This window comes from Achroia grisella, unplaced genomic scaffold (assembly GCF_030625045.1).
Source record: "Achroia grisella isolate CSIRO2021 unplaced genomic scaffold, CSIRO_AGI_Agris_v1 utg902, whole genome shotgun sequence".
NCBI lineage: Eukaryota > Metazoa > Arthropoda > Insecta > Lepidoptera > Pyralidae > Achroia > Achroia grisella.
The window spans coordinates 74501-99336 of record NW_026713060.1 but is presented as its reverse complement, the minus strand read 5'-3'; the positions used below and the strand labels follow the sequence as shown (position 1 = coordinate 99336).

General features: G+C 34.2%; 3 protein-coding genes across 4 annotated transcripts in view; 2 read left to right on the top strand and 1 right to left on the bottom strand.

The window, feature by feature from the left end:
• LOC131853476 (neurogenic locus Notch protein) overlaps positions 1-2333 on the top strand; it is a 161071-nt gene extending 158738 nt beyond the window's left edge. The window contains exons 32-33 of the mRNA XM_059204371.1: positions 283-387; positions 1071-2333. Coding sequence (XP_059060354.1) covers positions 283-387; positions 1071-1261 — 296 coding nt within the window. The 3' untranslated portion in view covers positions 1262-2333. The remainder of the gene's footprint in view (positions 1-282; positions 388-1070) is intronic.
• A 1506-nt stretch (positions 2334-3839) lies between these two features.
• On the top strand, positions 3840-13728 carry LOC131853433 (octopamine receptor-like). Its single transcript, XM_059204318.1, has 9 exons — positions 3840-3870; positions 6815-7063; positions 7754-8033; positions 9324-9459; positions 9742-9824; positions 10312-10401; positions 10840-10943; positions 11717-11916; positions 13648-13728. Exons 1-8 carry the CDS (start codon positions 3840-3842, stop codon positions 11911-11913), a joined length of 1170 nt encoding a protein of 389 aa, XP_059060301.1. The 3' UTR covers positions 11914-11916; positions 13648-13728.
• LOC131853446 (protein draper-like) overlaps positions 13307-24836 on the bottom strand; it is a 56536-nt gene continuing 45006 nt past the window's right edge. For both annotated transcript variants that reach the window (XM_059204336.1, XM_059204337.1), the window contains exons 3-8: positions 19605-19739; positions 19002-19142; positions 17573-17702; positions 16788-16924; positions 15493-15689; positions 13307-13820 (exon numbers count right to left, since the gene is read on the bottom strand). In XM_059204336.1, coding sequence (XP_059060319.1) covers positions 13656-13820; positions 15493-15689; positions 16788-16924; positions 17573-17702; positions 19002-19142; positions 19605-19739 — 905 coding nt within the window. In that variant the 3' untranslated portion in view covers positions 13307-13655. The remainder of the gene's footprint in view (positions 13821-15492; positions 15690-16787; positions 16925-17572; positions 17703-19001; positions 19143-19604; positions 19740-24836) is intronic.

The window sequence follows — 24836 nt, the reverse complement described above, 5'->3', positions numbered from 1 at the left end:
TCATTCGGAAAGCTGTCTCATCACAAGAAGAACAAGCACAAGCAACTTGTGTGTTGCTCTTTTAAATAATTTATTCTTACTTACAGTTTAAGTTAAGTGTGTGAATACAAACTACCGATTAGCACTAATTTAATTAAATAATAAAATAGAAAAAACATTCAACACACAACAACTGGTTAAACAATTAATAAGAGGAAATAAGTCATAGTGATTAGAGCAGACCAGTCCCCACAAGCAGCATCCGTTCATGAGATGATAGCAAATTGTATGAACTGTTAACAGGCGCTGCAAATGGTCAACAAAACGCTCAGCTGCAAGCTATGATGACGCATCCGGCTGTGCTTGGACAAGTACAAGGTGGACAGCATCCTGCGCTCAATAGCATAAGTAAGTATATAATATAACCGTCGTTTTGTCTGTACGGAAGTTTATATTTATTTTTACAATAGAATCCACAAATATATAAGTAAAGCTGGACTCTGTAAATGGACTATCCAGCACTATAAGAATTTTTAAAATCGGTTCAGTATGACTTGGATACTACTAATGCGTTGTATTTTCTGAGTGCTGAGATAGGTAAAATAATATAATATTAATTTCATCGTCATAACTTTATAAATGACGATTTTCCATAGAAACTTTCGTCACTTATTTTATTTTACTCCTCAAGGGTAAATTTTTTACAAACTTTGAATGTCATATTTTATTAACAGCCTAAAAAATAAGTTTCAAGCTGTTAGCATTAAAAATGACGATATTTCCATACAAACTTTCATCCCACCTTTCAATGCCTTACAACCATTTTATCGCATTAAAGTAGCCTATACCCTTTCTCGGGATCTAGACTATCTGTGTACTAAATTTCATTTATATCGGTCTAGTAGTTTTGGCATGAAAGTTAGACAGACAGAGTTACTGTCACATTTATAATATTAGCAAAGATAAGATAATATATATTAATAAGGATTATTGTATGTTAGTCTATAAAGAATTTTAAAAATGGGCTATTAGTAGTCTGAAAACAAACAAGAGCAAGACTGTCTGCTAACTGAAAGCACCTATTCGTGCAGGTCTGTACGGGTGGCACATCGCGGAGTCGTTCCCCACGCCGTCGCCGGAGTCCCCGGAGCACTGGTCGAGCCCGTCCCCGCAGACGCCGCTCACGCAGTCCCCACACTCCGACTGGTCGGACCGCGCCGCGCTCTCCCCCAACGACATCCAGCAGACCAACAAGGGGGGCACGGAAGCCATCTATATATAAAATAGTTTGTTATGTTGTATGTACGTTTTGATTGTTATCCAATTTGAGTGTACACCGTGCCGGCTTCGCGCCAATCGAATTGTACAGACTTGTAAATTTTGGCGGTAAACACGTGTTTTGTGATTAGGAGCATCAGGTACAGTAATTGCTAACGATCAGCAATCATTTGTTTCGATTTGAGATAGAAACAAATGAAGATCAACCATTTTGCAATTATGAACAGATCGTGTAACAGCTACGAATATTATAACTTAGAATATAAACAGAAATTCAGACTATTTTATACAAAATCATGCGATTATTATAACTTAGATGAAATGAAACTGAAGTAATTGATACTCAGAATATTTCATACAAAATCGTAAAACTGCAAATGTGTTACAATTGAGGATTATTAGCAGTAACTGTATATAATTACGCTCCAGACAAGGTCAGTGAGGTAGATACGGGGAGAATAGATTTATTAAGGAAATTAGAAGAGTGACAAGAAGAGTTTTGAAGAGAAGAACTAATGCAGCCAGCGTCAATAAAATATTGGACGAACAAAATTAAATAAAGATATACGTAATTATGTACAAGTGTATGAGAATTGAAAAGTAGTACCGAATTTTAATATATTTTGTATTTGTTTCAATATTCTATTGATATTCAATAAAAACAATATCGAAATTTCTATTAAATATAATGCAGACAGTATAAGACGTAATTGGTACTGAATTTCAAAATATTCTAGTTGAACTAGCATTTTTATTACTCAATACAAATTAACTGAAAATTAAAGTCCCATTTTATAGGAGCAAGAAGGTTTTATTAGACTGTAAAAAAATGTTGAATTGTAATTAATAAACTATTCCTTTCACGTTAATGAAATTTAAAAAAAAATGCGCAGTGACGACCCCAAATGCGTAGAAATCTCAAGGTGCTAGAGTGCCGTAGAATAGACTGATTTGTACAGCAATGACACTAGATTAACGTAGTTTAGCGCACTAACAATGCACTAACTCATAATCTTCGCCACATTATAAGACTTTTCGGTGTATTTTTACTTTCTTTTTATCATAACAAAGCAGTTTATTAAACAATCAGGTGATCTTTTAAATTTTTACCTTTTTTGATTTTTTTTTTTAAAAACTTATGCAAAGGCAGTATGTTATTGTTTATTATCAATCGATTTAGTTTGTGACTAGAACAATCTTTAAAAAATACACCGTAACTTTAATAACTATTGACATTTTTATGATACATAAATTGTTGTTGTTAAATGTTTTTTTTTATTTACTTGTTTATATGACTCAGTGTGTTGAATCATTAATTTTAATTGAAATGTTTCGCATATGAGATTGTTTTGCGTAATATCGTGAAGGGAAATTATTTATGTGTGATTCTTTAGCGCCTAATTTTTGTAATGTATACTGTAGAGTATCTAGATTTATTTATTCTGTGCCTCAGGCTGATACAAATTTAGCATATTAAAAATATTCCTAATCAAGAAGCACAAACATCAAATTAGGCTGTATACCGATTGTTTCCTTAGTCTGTCCTTTTCAGATCGATGAACAAAAGTAAAAAAACATCCTTCCGAAGATGGCTCGTGAGTTGAAAGACCTAGAATATAATGCCATGTTTAAATCCATACTGATTTTGTATAAATTATAATTTATTATTAATAAGATTGAGTTTTTTTAAATTTTTTATTAGTTCGTTTTTTTAATAAAACTATTTCTGTTATCAGTCTTAGGCATAGTATTTTTAGATTAAGTAATAAGCTAATTGGATCTGAGATTGATGCTGCTTGGAATCGTAGTCAAACTATTTTGTTTCTTAAATAACTGAATTTATCTTGAATTTTCTATATATGTTCATAAGCACCAATCTCGGTTCTAATAAATAATTAAGACAGAAGTTTTCTTCCGAATGTTCGAACCATTCCAATAATATACTTCCAATGAAACAAGAATGTATCAACTAGGTAGACATTTATATATTCTAAATGGACAATATTGTATACAAACAACGATAGTGAATTTGTAGTTTTTTTTTAATGTACATAGATTATAAAACTGTAACGTTTGTTTATTTTTAATAATAACGACATTCGTACATTGAGATCTCATCATTCCAATATCGCTTTAAAATTGAATGTTTCCAATTAGATATTACTATCTATGTATTGTTGGGACCACAATAAATGCTCAATTTGTTTTCGGAACTCCGCAACTTGTATGATATTATTTTTAGTGTTAACTCTTATAAGTTTATAAAACTTCTGCCGTTTCGTGTGAAATGATTACATCATTGTAAATATTATTTTTAACTTTATTTTTAATAATATTTAAAATTCGAACGCGAATGATCTTCTTAGTTGTATTAGTTGTAATGGAAATTATAATGTATTTTTTTTCGTGTCATCTTGAAGTGCCAAGGAGCCATTTTGAAATCCACTTTTTAATCAGTATCCTTTTGTCGACAGATTAAAAAATTAGTGATAATAATTGTGTATTGCTAGTGGATAGATTAAGTAGGATACTGTAAGTGAAACGTGTGCTTCCTTAATGCATTATCTTTATATAAATACTAAATGAATCTACCTGAAGAGTCAGACAGACTAGGTAAGAAATATTACAATGTCAGTTGAGATATAAAATACATTCCGGTTTCGATAATCATTCGAACAAATTATATCTACTAAAAGGATAGCATGTTTGCAGTGCGCACTTTGTTTTTTTTTAATAAATATGGTATTTTGACAGTAAATTTTGGATAAATTAAAAGTGCTATTATAATTAAAAAAAAAAGAATATAATTTAGTATCGAATGACTCTTAATTCAAATTATAAACAGATCGATTATTATGTGTCTTTAAAATTGTTCAAAAATATTACTATTAGTTGTAAAAAAATTGGAAATTAAAAAATTACAATGGTACTTTTATTTTGACATATAAATAAAATAAATATATATATGTTAGTTTCTGAAATTTTATTTTAAAAGTAATATATTACAATTAACTGCTGCGAAATTTAGGAAAAAATATGTTAATAATGCGTTTAAAAAGGGCACAAAACCGAATGATCTTCAGTGTATGCGTGCCTTTCAGTTAGACTAAGAATAGGCCCGTTTGTAATTTAAACTATTATATTTTAGCATAGAAAAACATTAGTTTTAAATGTCTGTAAATACATTCTATCATTATTTTTATGAAATGCATTTCTTTGTAAGAATCTAAAATTTGAGGAGAATAAAATTTTGAAATATTTTCCCGGTAACTGACAATAAAGGAATAAATATAACGCCGTTGTTTTCTTTGAAACTCAAATTCTTTATTTGTGAAGAACAGGTTACAAAGGTTTTAGAATCGATATCACTCTTCTGCAATTACGCGTACAAATACGATTGAAAACAAAAAATTATAGATGTTATTGTAGAATTAGGTACATAAATAACTTATCTTTGTCATTCAGAAATTCATTTATGCTATAATAATACTTTATTAATAAATATTTTTCCAAAATAAATTTAAACTATCAATGTCATCAGTATTAAAAACATAACATAACATAGCTGTATACGTGTATAACTTTGCCTTATTGTTGAGATGAAAAAAATAAATATTGTGAGTAACAATTTTTCATCCTACCCACGAGTGGACAATCGTTATTCGTAGTCAACCGACAAATTATAGTTTCATTAACCGTTACGGATATGTCTAAAAGACAATAAGTTAGTGTAGATAATGAAATATAATTTAAAATATAATTATTTGGTATTTCTATGCTAATAAATTGTGAGTGCTAATAGCTATAAGTGTGAAATTCTGCAACTTCTGTGCAAAAACATAACTAGTGAGTATATTACAAAATAATGTTTTGTACATACGTACATTATAGTAAAACAACAGACGAAACTGAATTAAACCTAAACTACGATTCTATTACAGAAATAAAGTATATTTTATAATAATTAGTAGGAGTAGTCTTAAATTATAGGTTTATAGGCATGACATTTTAGTTGTTTAAAATGGAAACGCACTAGTGGTTTCAAATGACCATTGCTATTCACGTACATAGGCAACGGTTACCTCTTACCATCAGATGGGCTTTCCAACTGTTTACCATTCCATAAAATTGCCGCAAAAAAGTGAACCGTCTGAAGATTTAAAAACAGTAATTTTACTATAGCAAACTTACTTGTGTCGAGTTCATTACTTTAATTTAGATATTTATTTTATTAGAACTAACTTGTAGTTGTAAAGGATTGTTTTATGATTTATTTATGTTTTATTTACCTACATATTATATTTGTATATTTAGATAAATAACATGAAAAACATATTGTAGCAAATTAATATACTTAATTTAGTTGAATCATTACTTTATAGGACTAACCTGCAGTTATAGATAAGATAAGATAATTTATTTATTTACTTTAACATTTACAGGGTTAAGTACAAATGTTCGCCTCATATTCAGGGGGCATGCAAATTATAATAACCCTTACTTTTGGAATTAAATTACATTATAAATAAGAATATTAAATGTCAGGTCTCAGAATATTAAATCAATCTCGCAAAGAGTAACAGCATTTTTTAACAAGTCATTGGTGTTATTCTTTTTTAAATCTATTTAACGGCATCTCTCTATAAAAGACGGTTCTTTGATTTTATTTGTGATTTTTCTACCTATACAAATGTCATTATTTATATAGAATAAATGACATGAAAAACACTTGTTCAGTGCCATTGCCTGCTATTTGCTTTCACTGTCATAGCGTTACGTTGGTGGAAGAGATCTCACATTTTTATAACAACGTTGTTTCATTATACTTGTGGGGCGACTACAGTAAAGTATAAATATAACATAGAAATTCGACTATAATTAGTTATATTTATATTATTATTTAATTATAAGTTTGACAATGTTCTATTATCAAAGACTATACTTCAATAAAAAAACATTAGACATGGTAGGCTACCATGTATTTGACACACTCGCATAAATAGAGTATATATATGCGTATGTTTGTTTAATTATTATTGTTGGTTCAAAAATTTTTTTGTAATTTCTATTATATATTTTGATAACCATTTTTTTCGGACTTTTTTTAAGAACAACAAAATACAAGTAGATACTGAATAAAATATTCTGGTGCGATCTGAAGGATTCATAAATTCAAACGAAGTCGAACGTGTGTTTCTAGGGTGCGATTGGACAGTGAAATTACAGGGTAAGAGACATCTTAGTCCTATGAAATAACATAAGTGGTATCACGGGTGTAACATGATAAAGTTTTTTTTTCGGACTTATCTAATGCTGTTGGCCGCAGCTGGCCTTTACAGCTTTACCGGACGATAGGGGGCGAGTGCAGATGGCACTCCAAACCAAAGGAAGAACTTATGGAGCGGCTACTCTCGCCTGTCGGATACAAGTTCGACAAATGGCGACCACTAGTTTATATATTAAATAAATGTTTCACATTTTTCTTGTGGTTTCAAGGGATATTCTTCCAGGATTTAAGACCTTTATACCACATAGTCTAACTGCATCTAATACAAAGAACTCAGTACAGTGAACATACTTCAACCGCGTGGCGACATTGACACAACATGGTGCGTGGAGGCGGCCGCTATGCTCATCATCATCATCACCACCGTAGCTGGGAACACGGCGGTGATGAATGCGTTGAGGCGGCTACAACGCGCCCCCGCTCACTACCCGCTCGCTAGCTTGGCTACAGCGGATCTGCTTGTCGGAGTGTTTGTACTGCCCATAGCTGCAGCTCGAGAGCTTTTCGTGTTTCAGTTGAGTGAGTATTTTTTTTTATAATTTACTAACTGACCCCGCAGACGTTGTTTTGCCATTTAATTTAAAATCGCTATTAAAAATAGGGGTTGGTGATAGAAGGGTGATAATTTAGGGTTGTATGTATTTTTTAATACCATATTATCTATATATATAAATAAAATTGGAGTGTGTGCTTGTAATATTGAAATAACCGTTTTTACTACATGCATATGAATATAAATACGGTACGTACACCAAAATAACATATTCTTACAATTTTTTTCTGTTTGTCTGTCTGTTTGTTCTGGCTAATCTCTGAAATGGTTGGACCGATTTTGACGGGACTTTTATTGGCAGGTAGCTGATGTAATAAGGAGTAACTTAGGCTACTTTTATTTTAGAAAAAATATCTAATTAACTTTTTTGTTAAATTCCACGTGGACAAAGTCGCGAGTACAGCTAGTAAAAAATATAATGTTAGGGATGGACAACAACCTTATCACTTAGGGGTATGAAAAATAGATAGTAGCCGATACTCAAACCAGTAGGTTTCAGTAGAATAAGCATATAAAATTACATAAAAATATAGTATTAAAAAACCCCATATCATTTGGGGTCGTAGTAAAATTTCTCTTTTATTCATCTCTGTTCGCAGTCTTCTTATTTCCACTCCCATCATATTAAAATGGTGCCTTGACTGATTATCTCTCAGCTTCATTCACAGACTGGGCGATATGTTCTTGCTGGAGCACACTAGATGTGCTATGCTGTACGGCGTCCATCCTCTCACTCTGCACTCTCGGCTGGGAGCGCTGGTGCTGCATCACCGCGCCGCTTGCCAGGGCAAAACGTCACAGACGAGCGAAGCTTCTCGCTGTACTGGTGTGGCCGGTCTCCACTGCTGTGGCACTGCCCACAGCCTTTATACCATCAGCGAAGAATTACCACGAGGGAGAGATGCCAAAGGCCTGCACAGTTAATACAAATGTTGGGTTAGCATTATGCAATATTTAATTATAATAACACTGGACAATTCACATAACGCCATTTTTTTTATTAATTTATTGCTTATGCAAAGAAGCGTGGGAAGGCCTCCAAAAAGGTGGACCGACGGTCTGGTCAAGATCGTTGAAAAGCATTGGTTGCAGCGCAGGAACGATCGTCGTGGAGAATTTTAGTGGAGATCTTTCTTCAGCAGTGGACGTCGCCTGGCTAAAATAATTTACGTTCTATTCTCAGATCTATTGAATATACACACAATTTCATAAGAATCGATTGAGCCGATTTTTTCGGACTACTCTAATGATGTTGGCCGCAGCTGGTCTTGACAGCTTTACGGGACGATAGGGGGCGAGTGCAGATGGCACTTTAAACTTGCGGAAGAACTTTTGGAGTGGCTGAATGCCAACTCCCACCTGATGGATACAACAACGCCATCTAGTCTCAAACTAAGAAAAGCTTTTGTTATGGGTAGTAGACAATTTATATAAATACATAGTTACTTTTTTTATTTCATTCAATAGACATTAATCCTTATGAATAGAAATGTGTGTACCGTACAAGGACAGACTTCGTGACCATTGGAAGTACGGTGGTGTGAGACCCCATAGTATAAGGGCGTAAATATATTTAATAAATTAATAATAGTATAATATTATCATAATCAATAATAATTTCTTGTAGCTCTGCAATTTCTATCCAATACTGGAAGAATTATCAAAATACGCATATAATTAGCGAATATCTATAGATATAAATAAAATTGGAGTGTCCGTTTGTAATACTGAAATAACCGTTTTTTACTACATGCATATGAATATAAATACGGTACATACACCAAAACAACATTTTTTACAATTTTTGTCTGTCTATCTGTTTGTTCCGGCTAATCTATGAAATGGCTGGACCGATTTTGACGGGACTTTTATTGGCAGGTAGCTGATGTAATAAGGAGTAACTTAGGCTACTTTTATTTTAGAAAAATAAAGTTAATTTCCACGCGGACGAAGTCGCGGGAACAGCTCACATATAACAGTAAAAACTTGAAAACGTCTTTTTAAAAGCAGATTAATATATAAATGACCCTACTGGCCTAGTGGTCTAGCTTGTATCTAGATTTGTTCAATCTGGGTGTTTTCTATGTATAAATATGAATGAATTTACAAAGAAATATCTATGTATTTGTATCAGTTGTCTAGTACCCATAACATAAGATCTAGTTAGCTTGGGATTAGATGGCGCGGTGTGAATTGTCCTGGGATATTAATGTGATTATTCCACAGGTATGTGTTCTTCAGTGTTTCCTTCTCGTTTTACGTGCCTGCTAGCGTCATGGTTGGATTCTACGTGTGCATCCTTCGCTTATTATCGTTACCACTACCCATACGAGCACATCGTGGTCAGGGGGAACATGGAAATGTAAGTTATTCCTAAAATATATAATACTATCTGCCCGCGTATAAATATATATATATATATATTGTAACATAATAATAATATATACATTATATACATACATAATTCTAGGCTAATAACAGTGAGAAAATTTAATATATGTATATAGCTACGATACCACTACTACCAACCATAAATAAATATCAATCACTAGTACCTACGCACTGAATATAAAATAACAAAATAATGTAATACCATCCTCAAGTCCGATTATAAATTTATTGTTATCATTTTTTTTATTTACAGAAAATTGCAACCAATCGCAATGAAGTAACGGAACACGTTAAGTCATCCCAAAATAATAACAATATTACTCGGAGAACAGAAGGGTAAGAATAGAATAGAATAGAAAATAAATAATTCAAATAAACAACAAATTTAAGCACGTTTGAATAGTCATAATATTTAAAAAAAAATAGTAGTGTCTCATCACAAAAAGAACGAGCAAGAAACTTGTGTGTTGCTCTTTTAAATAATCCTTGTAAGTTCACATTTACAAGTCGAAACATATGGACACAAACTACCAACCAGCACTAATTTATTAGGGACAAATATAAATACACAATAAGATTAAATCAGTCGTAGTGATAAGAGCAGACCAGTCCCTACAAACTGCACTCGTTCACAAGTATGACGGATGAGCCAGCCATCACTGCGCTCGACCATATTTTAGAGAGCCCAATGACCCTAGGTAAGTATGAGTACATCGAAAATCTAAACTGGAAATTTGGCGGAGACACGATACATAAGCCTACCGTTGCATGTATTAATTCTACGTGTATACATACATCTAATGCATTTTACTCTGTTTTCTAGACCTGTATCTCCTAAAGGCTGTCAATTGAATGTACCAGTGGAACCTTCAGCTGCAAACAGTTCACATTTGCCAAAACTAGTTGTTTCACTGTAAGTATCTATTGAATTTTGTAGCATTATTATACATATATACATATCTACTATATTCTTATCCTATATCCACATCGTATTTATTTTACTTATTTATAATATAAATATACTAAGTTTAGAAACTGTCATGATATCTGCTATCTTTGTTCACACTATAATCTTAGGTGCAACATTCTATATACATCATCATTACATATTATAAAACAAAGTCGCTGTCGCTGTCTGTTCCTATGTATGCTCAAAACTTTAAAACTACGCAACGGATTTTGAAGCGGTTTTTTTTAATAGTTAAAGTGATTCAAGAGGAAGGTTGTATTTATGATACATATACCCCTATGCCTGGATGTATATATACATATACACCCGGGCGGAGCCGGGCCAGTAGCTGGTTAAAAATATAAAAAAATCGTTTCATCACAATGTTTGATTTTGTTCTAGAGGGGGCTTGATACCGAGGCAACGTCGCGCTACACGTACTATAATTATGCTTATGTCTCTGTTCCTATTCTGCTGGACGCCATTCTTCATTATGCTGCCTGTGGGTAAGAAATTCTGTTATATACTTTGACGGCCTCGGTGGTCTAGCACACCGCTTTAACTCCGATGGTCGCAGGTTCAAAATAAATCCTTAAAGCAGGTTGTTACGAGTAAAACCCCCTAAGTCCATATAACTACCTACCTGTAGTTACACAATCGGCATGGATACAGCGATTGTTCTTGGAAAGTATGTCCCAATAATTTCCAACAGTTGCTGACTCAAATCAGCGGCATCCAAGAAGTACGAGAACAAAGGAAGGCAGGTGGACGGTCACTCTAGTTTTAGTCGCGAACGCGAATAGGTTAATTTAGTATAAGACGAATCAATCGCGATTCCTAAATTGTAAGTTAGAATTAAATAATTTATTAAATGAACTTTCTTTGCTTTTAAAAAACCCACCACCGACCGTCAGAACGTAATTAGGTTCAAACAAAATCATGAGTATGATTGTTTGTATCGGTCTGGGTGTTTTCTATGTATAATATGTATTTATATACGGAAAATGTATTTGTATAATTTATCTAGTACCCACAATATAAGCTTTAGCTAGTTTAACTTGGGTCTAGGTGGCGTTGTGAATTGTCTTGAGATTATTATTATTATTAAATATAACTCCTGGCACAGGCATCTTTATGAAAAGGAGTTTCAACAACTTATAATGTATTTTAAATATAAATAAAAATTTTGAATTTTGAATTTTTTTGAATAAAACAACACATCATATATAGATACCGGGAACAAATAAATATATTAACGTATTGCTGTTCTTTGTTTAAGATTCTCTCTGTGAGTGTGTGTGCGATGCAACATGGCTGTGGTGCACATGGCTCGGCTACGCTAACTCAGCATTCAATCCGCTAGTGTATGCTGCAGCGTCGCCTAGTGTGCGGCGAGCCTTACAAGCTTCCCTTACTACATCCAGTTCAGCGAGGACCACCGTCGCACCACTATCGCCTAGCGTACGACGGCCCTAAATTGTAAGCTTTTATTATGTACTAGCTGTTCTCGCGACTTCGTCCCAGTGGATTTATCTTTATTTTTCTAAAATAAAAGTAGCCTAAATTACTCCTTATTACATCAGCTATCTGCCAAAATAAGTCTCGTCAAAATCGGTCCAGCCATTTCAGAGATTAGCCGGAACAAACAGACAGACAAAATTTGTAAAAATATGTTATTTTAGTGTATACGGTACATACATATATGCATGTATTGAAAAACGGTTAATTCAATATTACAAACAGACACTAATTTTATTTATATGTATATCCATTCTATAATAAGTGAGGTGGCCTCGGTGTTGTATTGGTTTATTACAACCCCTTATTTCCGATGATCGCATCCTGTTCGCGCCATTTATAAACATATCAAGTGGTATGGTATTATTCCCCATATCCTAATCCCTTTCCCGCGCACAGCATATCAACTGAGGTCGCCCGACGACCTCGTCTACTAACGTGAATGGTGACATCTCGTCCCAACCGCTCCGCTTTAAATTAATTAATATAATATTGACATTAACAATAAGTAACTTTGTGTGCGTGCCTGTGTTAAACTTAGTATTCATCGAGTGCAGCAGCTGTGCACAAAACGTACTGTGTTTATTTCATGTCCAAAAATAAAATATTTCATTTTTATAAATAAAACAAAACACTGGTTCACAAAAATAAATATTTATTTACAACGTAACTCACATAATCTTGTGTACACATCTTTGGCATAGAATCTACCCATTCGCTTAATGTTTGCACAAATAGATAAAAAATTGCACTTCAAAAATACTGCGTCTAATTTATCGGAAGAAACACGGGAATAAATATTATATTTATTTATTAAAAATTTACAGTAATCAACAACTTATTTACAACTTACAATAAAATTTGGAACTACAAACGAGTTAACAACCTATTAATTACTTTGTGCTTTAATTAAATATCTTTACACTGTTCATAATTCACTATTAACGATTAACAATTTTATTGCTATCGACTATAAATATTCTCATGTATAAATACCATTATTATATAAGTGATGCACTGCTGTTCTTATTGCTTTATTTAAATAATTGACTATACATTCGGGAATTTCGTACAATGCCATCGAAATCATATTATTTTATATTGATTCTATGATTCAGAATCGTTCATAAAGTTTGGAGTTTTATGTTAGTCACTCGGTAACTTATTTAAATGATTTTCTATAAAATATAATGTTTCGTATTATTTCTGGATAATAAGAAACTTTTAGTCGCCCACATGTAGCGCAATGTACGTGCATACCTATTAGTAGACTATAAAAAAATATTTGTTATTTCGATGATGGTTCTCATATTGGATATTTGTTTATTTTAAATGACTATATACTAAAATGAGCAATAGAAATATTATGCATAATAAATGTTACAAAGGGAGTAAATAATTTTATACATATAATCAACAATATTATAACGGTGCTTGGTAAAATCTATGAGATTTGTTTACCTTATTCAATACAAACACACTATCCTATTTATTATGACTAAATTATGAAAACTCTTGAACTATTTCTCAATCAACAATTAGCGGTAACCACTGATTTAAATGTTCTTGTAATTTTACGGCTTCGGAAGCTGTATACTTTCGTAGTTGTTAAATATTTCGAGTCGATACATCCGCGTGCAGATAAAATCTGTAATTATCAACAAAACAACTAACGCCTCATTTCGTAATTAGTATGGCGGTCATTGCCGCAAGATGGCGGCGATCGACAAGATGGCGGCGGCGAGCAATGTTGGACGGGGCAGCGTGCTAGCGCCGCCAAAATCACTCGCGTCCGGAGTACACGTCTTGCAAGTGCATCGCCCGGACAGACAGTAGCCTGGCTCATCTTCTTCTGAGACGCATTCCTGAAATAAAATAATAATTTATGTAACTTAAATCGTAATATTAGAATGTAATATATAGTTTTTAAGACTGCATTAGTTTGTAATAGTCATAATTTGTTGTTGTTTTGTAAGTAATATTAAAATTTAAGACTTGGAAGAAAAATAAATATTATGTATAAAATATTTTGAAGTACTAACATGAAACGTAATCGACGTTTCGTCATCCAATCCGCAGTACGTTAATTGATTCAACTACCTTAAAATACATTCTACCTATTGGGAAAATTGGAATTCCAGGTACATTTTAAAATAATAATAATAATAATCTTAGGACAATTCACACAGTGCCATCTAGACTCAAGTTAAGCTAGCTAAAGCTTGTGTTATGGATACTAGATAACTGATACAAATACATAGATATTATTTTTTTGTAAATACATGCATATTATACATAGAAAACACCCAGACCGATACAAACAATCATACTCATGAATACAAATGTTTGTGCCGTGGAGGAATCGAACCCGCGACCATCGGTCGTAAAGCGGTTTACTAGACCGCTGGACCACCGAGGTCGTCAAATATTAAATATTTCTAATTACATTTTTTCTCATCTTATATTTACTTGAAAGCCGAAGTCAGGTTGAAAAGGGTCAAGCCTGTCTATAGTCTAATATAAGGAGGACCACATCACTGAATGTGTGTAAACTTAAAGTGACAGATAAAGTAAACATATCAAGCAAATCTGCTAAGAGTTAACAAGAGCCTTTACAAGACATGTTCTTTCAGGCGCGATGTAGCGCGGAAAGCCAGTGGGCGTGTAATCGTCAGCGATTGCATTTAAGTATTTTTAGTGATCACTGTTTCGCACGTAATTGCGAATAAATTCCATGTCCCTTTTCTTTTAAATAGTTTATGTCGCAGATTTTTTCTCCACGACACTATAATTATGTAGAAATAGAAATAGAAATAGAAATAATCTTTATTCAAATAAACTCATTACAAGCACTTTTGAATAGTCATATTTTGATTCTACCAATTCGGAATGCAGATTCATCACAACAAGAATGAGCAACAAACTTGTGTTGCTCTTTTTAATAGATGTTTTTTTTTATTTAAATAATTACAGTATAACAAGTAAGATCGATAATCAACATGTTTGCGCACTCATTATTAATGTAATCAGATAATATTGTCAATAAAGTTTTTCTATAAAAACATTATTATCGTTAACGAATTCTTCAATTTTATAGTAAGCTTTTTTGTATAGGAACTGATTTATTTCACATTTAAATATTATTTCTGGCAGATTTATAACAGATTTTTTATTGTCCACGACACTATAATTAAATTTTAGGTGAAAGGCCAACTTTGTTTTGATCTATAGTCAGATGTCCTCCATTTTGGAATTGCACACACGATTGAATAAGGCGACAATGCACAAACGCGTCTTTCTCGTTCTATTTGTCTACATTTAGATACACATTCTTTTCTGCGTGAAAAGACCGTAAGTGTATATATGCAGCTAATCATCTCATAGCAGATAGATAAGGAAAAGGGGAGAAAATCCTTGTCAGGTAGTTATACTCTTGGCTCTTCAGCATAATGTGTAAGCTAATGGACAGATTACGTATCACACAAGCAAGGAAGGGTTCTGATGACGTTGTGAATATAGCAAAAGGGTATAGCGTACCTCGTCCCGCTTGCAGTCCTGACCAGGGCGGCGGCGCGGCCAACATCGCGGCGGGGAACCAGCCGCGTGCGCGCTGTATGCACAAGAGCATGTACCACCCAAACATAGAGCCAGGCTTGTCGACGGCAAATCTTCCGCGCCCACCAGCCCCGCGCACTGCACGTCGTACTCACACGGGTCGTTCAGAGATTTCACCGCTGTTCCAACAAACACTTATATAAAACCACTGACCAAAATAAAAATAATTTGCGTGAATTCTAAGATTATTAAGAATAGAATAGAATAGAAAATCATTTATTCAATAAACTTAATTTAAGCACTTTTGAATAGTCAACATTTTTTTTTAAATCTACCGCTTATTCGGAAAGCTGTCTCATCACAAGAGTAAGTAACAAACTTGTGTGTTGCTCTTTTAAACAATCCTTGTAAGTTCACATTTTACAAGTCGAAACATGTGAATACAAACTACCAACCAGCACTAATTTTTTGGGTGAAATATAAATATACAATAAGATTAAATCAGTCGTAGTGATAAGAGCAGACCAGTCCCTACAAGCAGCACTCGTTCACGAGTATGACGGATGAGCCAGCTATCACTGTGCTCGACCATATTGTAGGGAGTCCAATGACCCGGCCAACCACGCCGCCACATGTCTGGACATTTTAGTGAGCATGATATTCCACTCGACCACATCACAGTTACTTAAGATTACTATATGGTAGTTACAGTATTCGCACTTTACATGAGGATGCATGCGGAAATCAATACAAAAGCCGCTACGCTATCATATATCAAGCAGACTCTTAGACAATGAATAAAATAAATCTTAGACAATTCACACAGCGACATCCAGTCCCTAGTTAAGCAGAGCTCGTGTTTTAGGTATAAGACTCTTTCTTCTTATTCCTTGCACTATTCCACTCTATACGAGTGATATAAATACTTAGATTTTTTGTAAAAACATACATAATGAAGGTACATAGAAAACACTTAGACCAATAAATAAAATCATTCAAATTCTTGAGTAAGAATACAAATGTTTGCATTGCGACGAATCGATCCAGCGATCCTTCAAAGTGGTGTACTAACCGATAGACCACCGAGGACTTCATAATAAAACACATGATACCTGGTTTTTCTAAGCTAAGATGGCGGTAGTCTGGCATGTTGGATTTGAATATAAATAACGAAATCAAGTCAAGTGTTATATTCACGTACTCAACAGAACTATGCCTCTTATCAGAGATGACGGTCGGCAAAGTTTATGATAATAGTTCTAATAGGTAGTTCTCACCTTCGACGCAGGAGTTGGTGTGGTTGTTGGCAACCCAGCGGTCTCGGCAGCGGCAAGTGCCGCGGCACTCGAGTCCTGCGCCAGCGCACTGTAACTCATCTTCACAAACCTCCCCAAGTGTCGCGTCGCGGACGCACCTGATCACATTTATTTAAAAATTATCGCTATCTAAATATTAAGCCTAAGTTAAAAAATAGCGGGACATACGTGGAAAAGAGTAGCACAGAATCGCATTCAATGGCGAACTCTAGGGGAGGCCTATGCTGGATAGCAAGACAACTTTCAACTACCGGTGTCAAGTAATTAAATTAGATTAAGATAAATATATGAAATATATAAATATTAAGCCAATATCATTTTTAAGTAGCCCCATATTCAAGGGAACATGGCTTCTTAAAAATGATTTACCATAGTCCTCCGAAACGGCTTGAACGATTTTTATGAAATTTTATACGCATATTCAGTAGGTCTGAGAATCAGCTACTATCTATTTTTCATACTCCTAAGTGATAAGGGTAGGTCCATCCCTATAATTTTTTTAATTTATTTATAATATGATTTTAAAAAATACATACAACTCAACAAGTTTTCACCCTTCTATTTTTAAATAGCGATTTTAATTTATATGGCAAAACAACATACATTAATTTGTGAAGCAAAAACTTCGTACCCTTTTACGAAAATTGCGCAAACGAATGAGTATGAAATTTCGCACACTTATAGTTAATGAAGTGAAGAATGTATTAAAAAAATAAAATTGAGACATTAATTCTTTTTTTACGAACCTGGTACCGTTATCTCGAGGGCTGTATTGTAACTGACAGGTGCAGTATCCACGGACGCAGAATGCCTGCCGGTCAGGACCCGTCTCGCCCAGGTAGCAGTTCATATCCACGAGACAACGCTCACCGACCACTGTGGACAAATATTTTATTTTTAACAAATAACAAGACGCAGTAAAGATTTTTGATACTTCTTTTAATGAATGAAAATGGAGTGGTGCACACATCTGCGCTAACAGTATACGCTGGCGGGACACTAGTGGAGGATGATAGATGATAGAAGAGAATAAAAAAAATTAAATAGGCAATGGTTATTTTAATATGACCTTCGATTTGAAGACGATATCGTTGTCTTGGATGAGACCCTGGAAGACCTTAGCAAAATGCTCGAAGACCTCAGTAGAGTCTCACAAGGAGTAGGTCTTAAGATGAATATGGACAAGATGTGTCAAACGCCCATATCGGACCTGCTCCCGTAAAAATCGGAGATTTTACACTCGAAATTGTCGATCACTATCCAGCTAGGTAGATCCAATTTCGAGAAAGAGGTCAATCGTCGAATTCAACTCGGATGGGCAGCGTTCGGGAAGCTCCGATATATCTTTTCGTCCAAATTTCCGCAGTGTCTCAAGACGAAGGTTTACGACCAATGTGTGTTGCCAGTGATGACTTACGGCACAGAGACGTGGTCGCGAACTGTAGGCCCCATGAACAAGCTCAGAATCACTCAGAGGGCAATGGAGAAGGCTATGCTCAGAGTTACTCTGTGTGATCGAATCAGAAATGAGGAGATCCGCAGAAGAACCAGAGTGACCGACACAGCCTGAAGAATTGCGACTCTGAAGTGGCAGTGGGCAGGGCACATAGCTCGTAGGACAGATAGCCGTTGAAGCAGTAAAGTCCTCGAGTAGCGACCACTGACCGGAAGACGCAGCGTGGGAAGGCCTCCAGCAAGGTGGACCGACGATCTGGTCAAGATCGCTGGAAGGCATTGGATCGTTGGAGATCTTTGGGGGAGGCCTATGTCCAGCAGTGGTCGTCTTCCGGACTGCGATGATGATAATGATGATGATTTTAATATGATGTCTAAATCATCCATCGCACGCGCTCATTACTCAAATCAAAATCAAAACTTTATATAGTTAACACAATTTTTACAAAATTCTATACAGTTATTGAAGCCTAAATTAGGCATAAAAATACCTGTACCAGGAGGCTCCTGCACTCTTCCATAGCTTATATAGTAAGTTTTGAGAATATTTATAATTCATTATAATACCCTTTTTTTTCTTTATTTATATAATTCAATTTTAAATGCAATATATAGACGTTGACTGAGAGTATGCGCAAATAGCTCGCGATTTCCTACTATGTTACCACTTTCCATCCCATTTATGAGATCATTCTCACAGATTACTAGAAGAATACTTACCAGCCGTTTCGTAACATCGTTCTCCTTCTAGATGCGCAGTCGGCATACATGCACAAGTGCCAGTTGGTGAACACTGCGCGTGGACACCCATCGTCGAATGGCACTGGATGTGCTGAGCACACGCCTCGCCGAAGTGTCCCTCTGAAGGAAACCAATTCGTATATATTATTATGTTACTAACAACCCACCTTGGCAGATGTGTAAGTACAGTATAAGTGAAGGGGGGGAATGGGGATTGTTAGTAATGTGGACTGATCATCTTATTGCTAGCAATGTACCATGTCAGGTTGACCTCCACGTGGTTCCCCCTGGAAACCATCGTGATAAATTCTTGGTGAATTTGTCACGATGGGCTAACTGACCTGACTTCATGCTCATCTTATCATCCTCCACTGGTGCCCCGCCAGCGTAAACCGTTAGCGTAGGTGGGTGCACCATTCCATTATCATCCATAAAAAAAAAAAAGTATAAGTGAAGGATTGTATCTACACTAAAACTTTTTGTATTTAATAAATTATTGAAGAATTTATTTTCCTAATAAATTCATCGTGATAAATAGGTTATATTTTATAAGTTATATCTACATGTCTATTGAGTACGTACCTTTCAAGCAGCCCTTGTGGGTACCATTAACCGCCGCGTACACGAAGCCATCCTTACAAACACAGTAGCTAGCCTGTCTGCAGAATGCGTTGTCTGGACAATCCATATCCACGCTGCAAACGTTCCCGGTCCGCCCTGGAACGGTAATTAAAAATAAATACTATTAATTAATTTACACATTTAGTATTAAGAGTACCATCTATCTCTTTTAGTCAAGTCTGTTTTAGTTAAGAGTAAGTGAGAGCACAAATAAAATAATATTACATACAGATATGTACCCCATCAATGTTTCCTTCCTCGGATCGGATCCAAGCAAGAACTCCTTGTATAAGATAGATTCCTTCTGGAAAGTCTCTCGAATCAATCTTATTGCTGACAGCTTGTCCAGTATTCATTTTATAAATTTTGTATTATTTTAATCTATATGTCGGAGCAGATGCAGTAGCATAGGTTTCGGATATAGTTATGTCAGCTACTCTGACGTCACTTGCGTGATCAATATCTCAATTGTTTAACTCGTAGGTTATTATAATTAAACAAAATGACACAAATTTAATGTAAGCACGTTTGAATAATTACTGTATTCGTGATTCTACCACTCATTTGGAACGCAGATTCATCACAAGAAGAATGACCAAGAAACTTGTGTTGCTCATTTAATTAACTATTATTATTATTTCTAAGTAGACATGACTTTATACGTGGCTCCACGGTAACTCAGTCACTCCGTAACTAGATAACTCGATAACTTCGGAACTCAGTGACTGACTACCTCAACCGTGGTCGAGTACAAGCAGACTGCATATCCCCTCATAGAGGGCGCTAGTGTGCCAACCAATCAGAGTAAATGCTCATGTACTCGCTCACAGTTTAACAATACACACAGAATTAAGCACAAACTGAGGTTGTTATAATTCTCTAAAATACTATTAAGAATGAGAGTTATTAAATTGCATGTTTTTGTTACTATAATTAGCATTTACCATGTTTATGTATGTTAACAATGTCGTCAGTCAATTGACTGCCCTAATTTCTGTAATAAATTATGGCAGACAATTGAGTGCCTTAATTTCTGTTTATAAAATCAGTAAATTATTCGAGTAATAGAAACTATACAGTGTTAATTATGCGGCTTTGATTCACTCTTACTCGACATTTGAAACTGTGGTTTAACAGAACTTTAAAACAATCCTAGCACTGGTAAATATTACATCGTGTTATCAAGTTATCAGTTAAGTGCCTTATTATTTGATCTAAAATTATCAATTCAAATTAATCATAATAGTTTCTATAAATATTAATTCTACAATTACATTTCACAGTAATAGCAAACATTATGATTATAATTAAAACTCTTATTTTCTAAGATTTTGTGACAGTACAATTCCCGAATCATGCAAGCGCCGATATATATTTTATATATTTAAGGAGTAATTATTAGAATGTTTAGAACCGAGCATTAGTCCTGCATTATACTACGGTTTTTACTACCTTCTCAGTGTCCTCATATATCTAGGACATCACTAATGCAGCATAATATTAAATAATCTTCGAAAAGATCCGAAATAGAAAGTGACATCAGTTCAATTGTATATAAAAAAAAACTAGAGACCATAGACAAGATAATTACCGAATAATGTTCATAGATAATGTCGAACAATGGTACCACTTGAAGATATAGCGTTAATGAATGCGCAGGCATCGTGTTTTGTTAGACGTCACGCTAATAATGTAAGTGGCGTGAAATTCAGAACAATGGCGCAATCATTTTAATTATATCTAGTTTAAATATGTGTTTAAATTACAAAGTATTGTATCTAAGTATCGTATATCTTTGTATCACAGTAGCAGTGTGGCCGAGTAATTTGACGACTGCAAAATTGTAAATTGTAAAAGAAAAAAAAGAAATAAAAAAAAACATTGTGGTAAGAGTCCGATGACGCTATTTTTGCCACTGTTTCGCCAATTAATGATACTCACTGTCCCTAAAATGTATATACTTGAATACTGCCTTTTTTTAAAATATGCATTCATATATATCTTTATGACTACGATAAAGTTTCTGTGAGAGATCCTGGAAAACAGTTATACCTGCTGCATATCTATACTGGTCATCTATCATATATAAATAAAATTGGAGTGTCTGTTTGTAATATTGAAATAACCGTTTTTTACTACATGCATATGAATATAAATACGGTATATACACCAAAATAACATTTTTTACAATTTTTGTCTGTCTGTCAGTCTGTCAGTTTGTTCCGGTTAATCTCTAAAATGGCTGGACCGATTTTGACGGAACTTTTATTGGCAAGTAGCTGATGTAATAAGGCTACTACTTTCTACTACTTTTATTTTAGAAAAATAAAGTCAAACTAACTTTTTTGTTAAATGTTTGTAAAATATAATGTTTTGCATTAACAAAATTAGTAATTTGAACAGATATAGGTATTAAACATTTTGTTTCGGTCAGATTACAGATCAACAATTTTTCTTTGCACCACTCATGGTTGACTGGTAAATAACGCCGCAAGGTGTTAATTTCGCCGTATGTACACATTATTTTTGAGCATTAAAGTTAAGTAAATAAATAAAATAATAATTAATGTATATCTTTGATTCGCTCTGTGGATTCTGTGTGATAACCTTCTGTGCTCTGGGATCTGTAGTATTGTCAGCACTATAATAAAGGCCAAAATGAGAGACTTAATGCGAAAAACGGAGTCGAATACACATTGTATGTTTGTTTAATTTTTAGATATACGTGTATACTAATAATAAAGTACACAAGTTTTTCTTAAATAAAGTACGCATCAAATAGATAACCCTGAACAGTTCACACAGTGCCATCCAGTCTAAGCTAAGCAGAGCTCGTGTATATGTGTACTATGTGTACTAAACGACTGATACTTAAATACATTCGTTTTTGTACACACGTACATAATATACATAAAAAACACTCAAACGAATATAAAGGTTTGCATCGTGCGAGGAATCGAACCAGCGACCATCGGAAGTAAAGCGGTGTGTCAACTACTAGACCATAGGCCGCAAATTATGCTAAGCTATTGATAGTAACAAATGGCAGGTTTTTATACGCGTAATCGTTATACAAGCGGACTACTTGTTTGATGAATTATTACATGATTTAAGTACATACAGATCGTGGTAGTCACTCAAGGTTAACATTCAAGGCTTTATTTAGATGGTCCGTTGTATAATCGCAGTAAACATATGTTATATCGAGCGATTTGATAGTGACGCCACAGAATATAATAATAGTACCCCCCACAGAATATAATGACGTTTATTTTTTATTAAGTATTTTACGGCTCTGGAATTTACCTTTCGGCCAAACAATTACATTATACAAATGCAAGTCAGTTATTAATTATGAATTACTAGAGCGTCCTTATAGTATTGAGGATGAAGTTATATAAAAAAGGATAAGACTGTGTTTTGTAGGATAAATGGCACGTACAGTTAGGGTTATCAGCTTTACGAAAAAAATGGAAATTCCCTTTTTCCTGTACCATTGGACACAAATATGTCTAAAGACCATGCAGTAAAAAGAAATAAATATTACAAACCAATAAGCACATTTAACGAAAAGTGTCTATGGTGTGGTTAATTTATATATTATATATTATATATATATAGCCTACATGTTATTCTGATGCATAAGCTATGTTACTGTAAAGTTTCTTTAAAACTCGTTCAGTAGTTTTTGCGTGAAAGAGTAACAAATATCATCTGCGTTTATAATATTATTATATTATATATTTATAATATTATTATGATATATTAAAAGATCCGCTAGCACCGCAGGACCGATCGTCGTGGAGACCTTGGAGGAGGCCTTTGTTCAGCAGTGGACATCTTCCGAGCTGAGATGATGATGATAATGCTAAAAGATATTGGCCTGCTAGAACTGCAGTAAGTATAATATTAGAACGTGTATCTAAAAGTGTATTTCTGTAAGATCAGCAAAATATATACAGTTTATTCTGATTTGAAGTATATGTTGTTATTAACAAATAACGTTAGTCTCTATCATCATTACATAGAATAAAACAAAGACGCTGTCGCTGTCTGTCCGTCCCTATGCATGCTTAATTCTTGTGTGATTATGAAGCGGTTTTTTAAAATAGACAGAGTGATTCAAGAGGAAGGATTATATATATAATACATGTAGGTACACACGTGTGAAGCCCGGGCGAGTAGCTAGTAAACTATAAATTATACTTCAGTGAGGATTTAGCTGCAATATAGTACAGTCTACTTATTACCATGTTGCAATCATCACATTGCATAACAGTGCACGTCTGCTAGTCAATCGACACAATCAATCGTAACTTAAGACAAACTCAAGCAGCAGACAGTGTTGATAGATACTGTCTGATATTTCCCCCAAATTTTGTACAAAATCTCATAGTTCAGGTTGTGAAGAAAAACCTTTATACAAAATAAACCTGAACTCGGTTCTAGAATTTTTCTTTCTAGAAAATTATTTTTAGGCTGCTTGACATCTACAACAGTTCAACAGTTCTTGTTTTTGTGGTAATTCAATAGAATTGCCTTGCGTCGCCATTATCGCATATATAGCTTTTTTAGGTCCCCTATTTCACAATTCTTGTTCATTATAACCAAAAAGTTTGTGTTTTTCTCGTACAGGGTAAGTAAAAGTTATTTCTTTAAGCCCACCTATTCCACAATTCTTGTCGATTTAACCAGAAAGTTTATGTCTCAGCCCTATATGATCATGTTAAAAACCTCCCCATAGATTTCCCAAACACATTTGGTCCCAATATGATCCTAACCGCCACAAAATCTCTCTAAATTAAGAGTAAAAGTTGCAATATAAAATCAAGTTAAAAACCCCATTATAGATTTCTCAGACACATTTGTTTCCGAAATAATTGTTTCCGACCCTGACTGCCACAAAATCTCTCCAAATTAAGGGGGGGAAACGCTCAATCTGGCAACACTGGAAACAGAAGAGAGGCCTTTAAATGGCGCGCCGTGAGTTGGCGGTCTATACGAACAATGGCTACAAATTGGAGTATATTAGATGTCGGATCGATAGGATTAAATATAGCAGGCCAACCGTTAGTATTGGCTCTGTTCGTATGTATTCTAATAAAAAATGTTCTAATATAACAATCGTGTAATCTATAACATACTTAATGCATCTATGTACCAAATATATTTTTTTTTGCGCGGCACAAACAT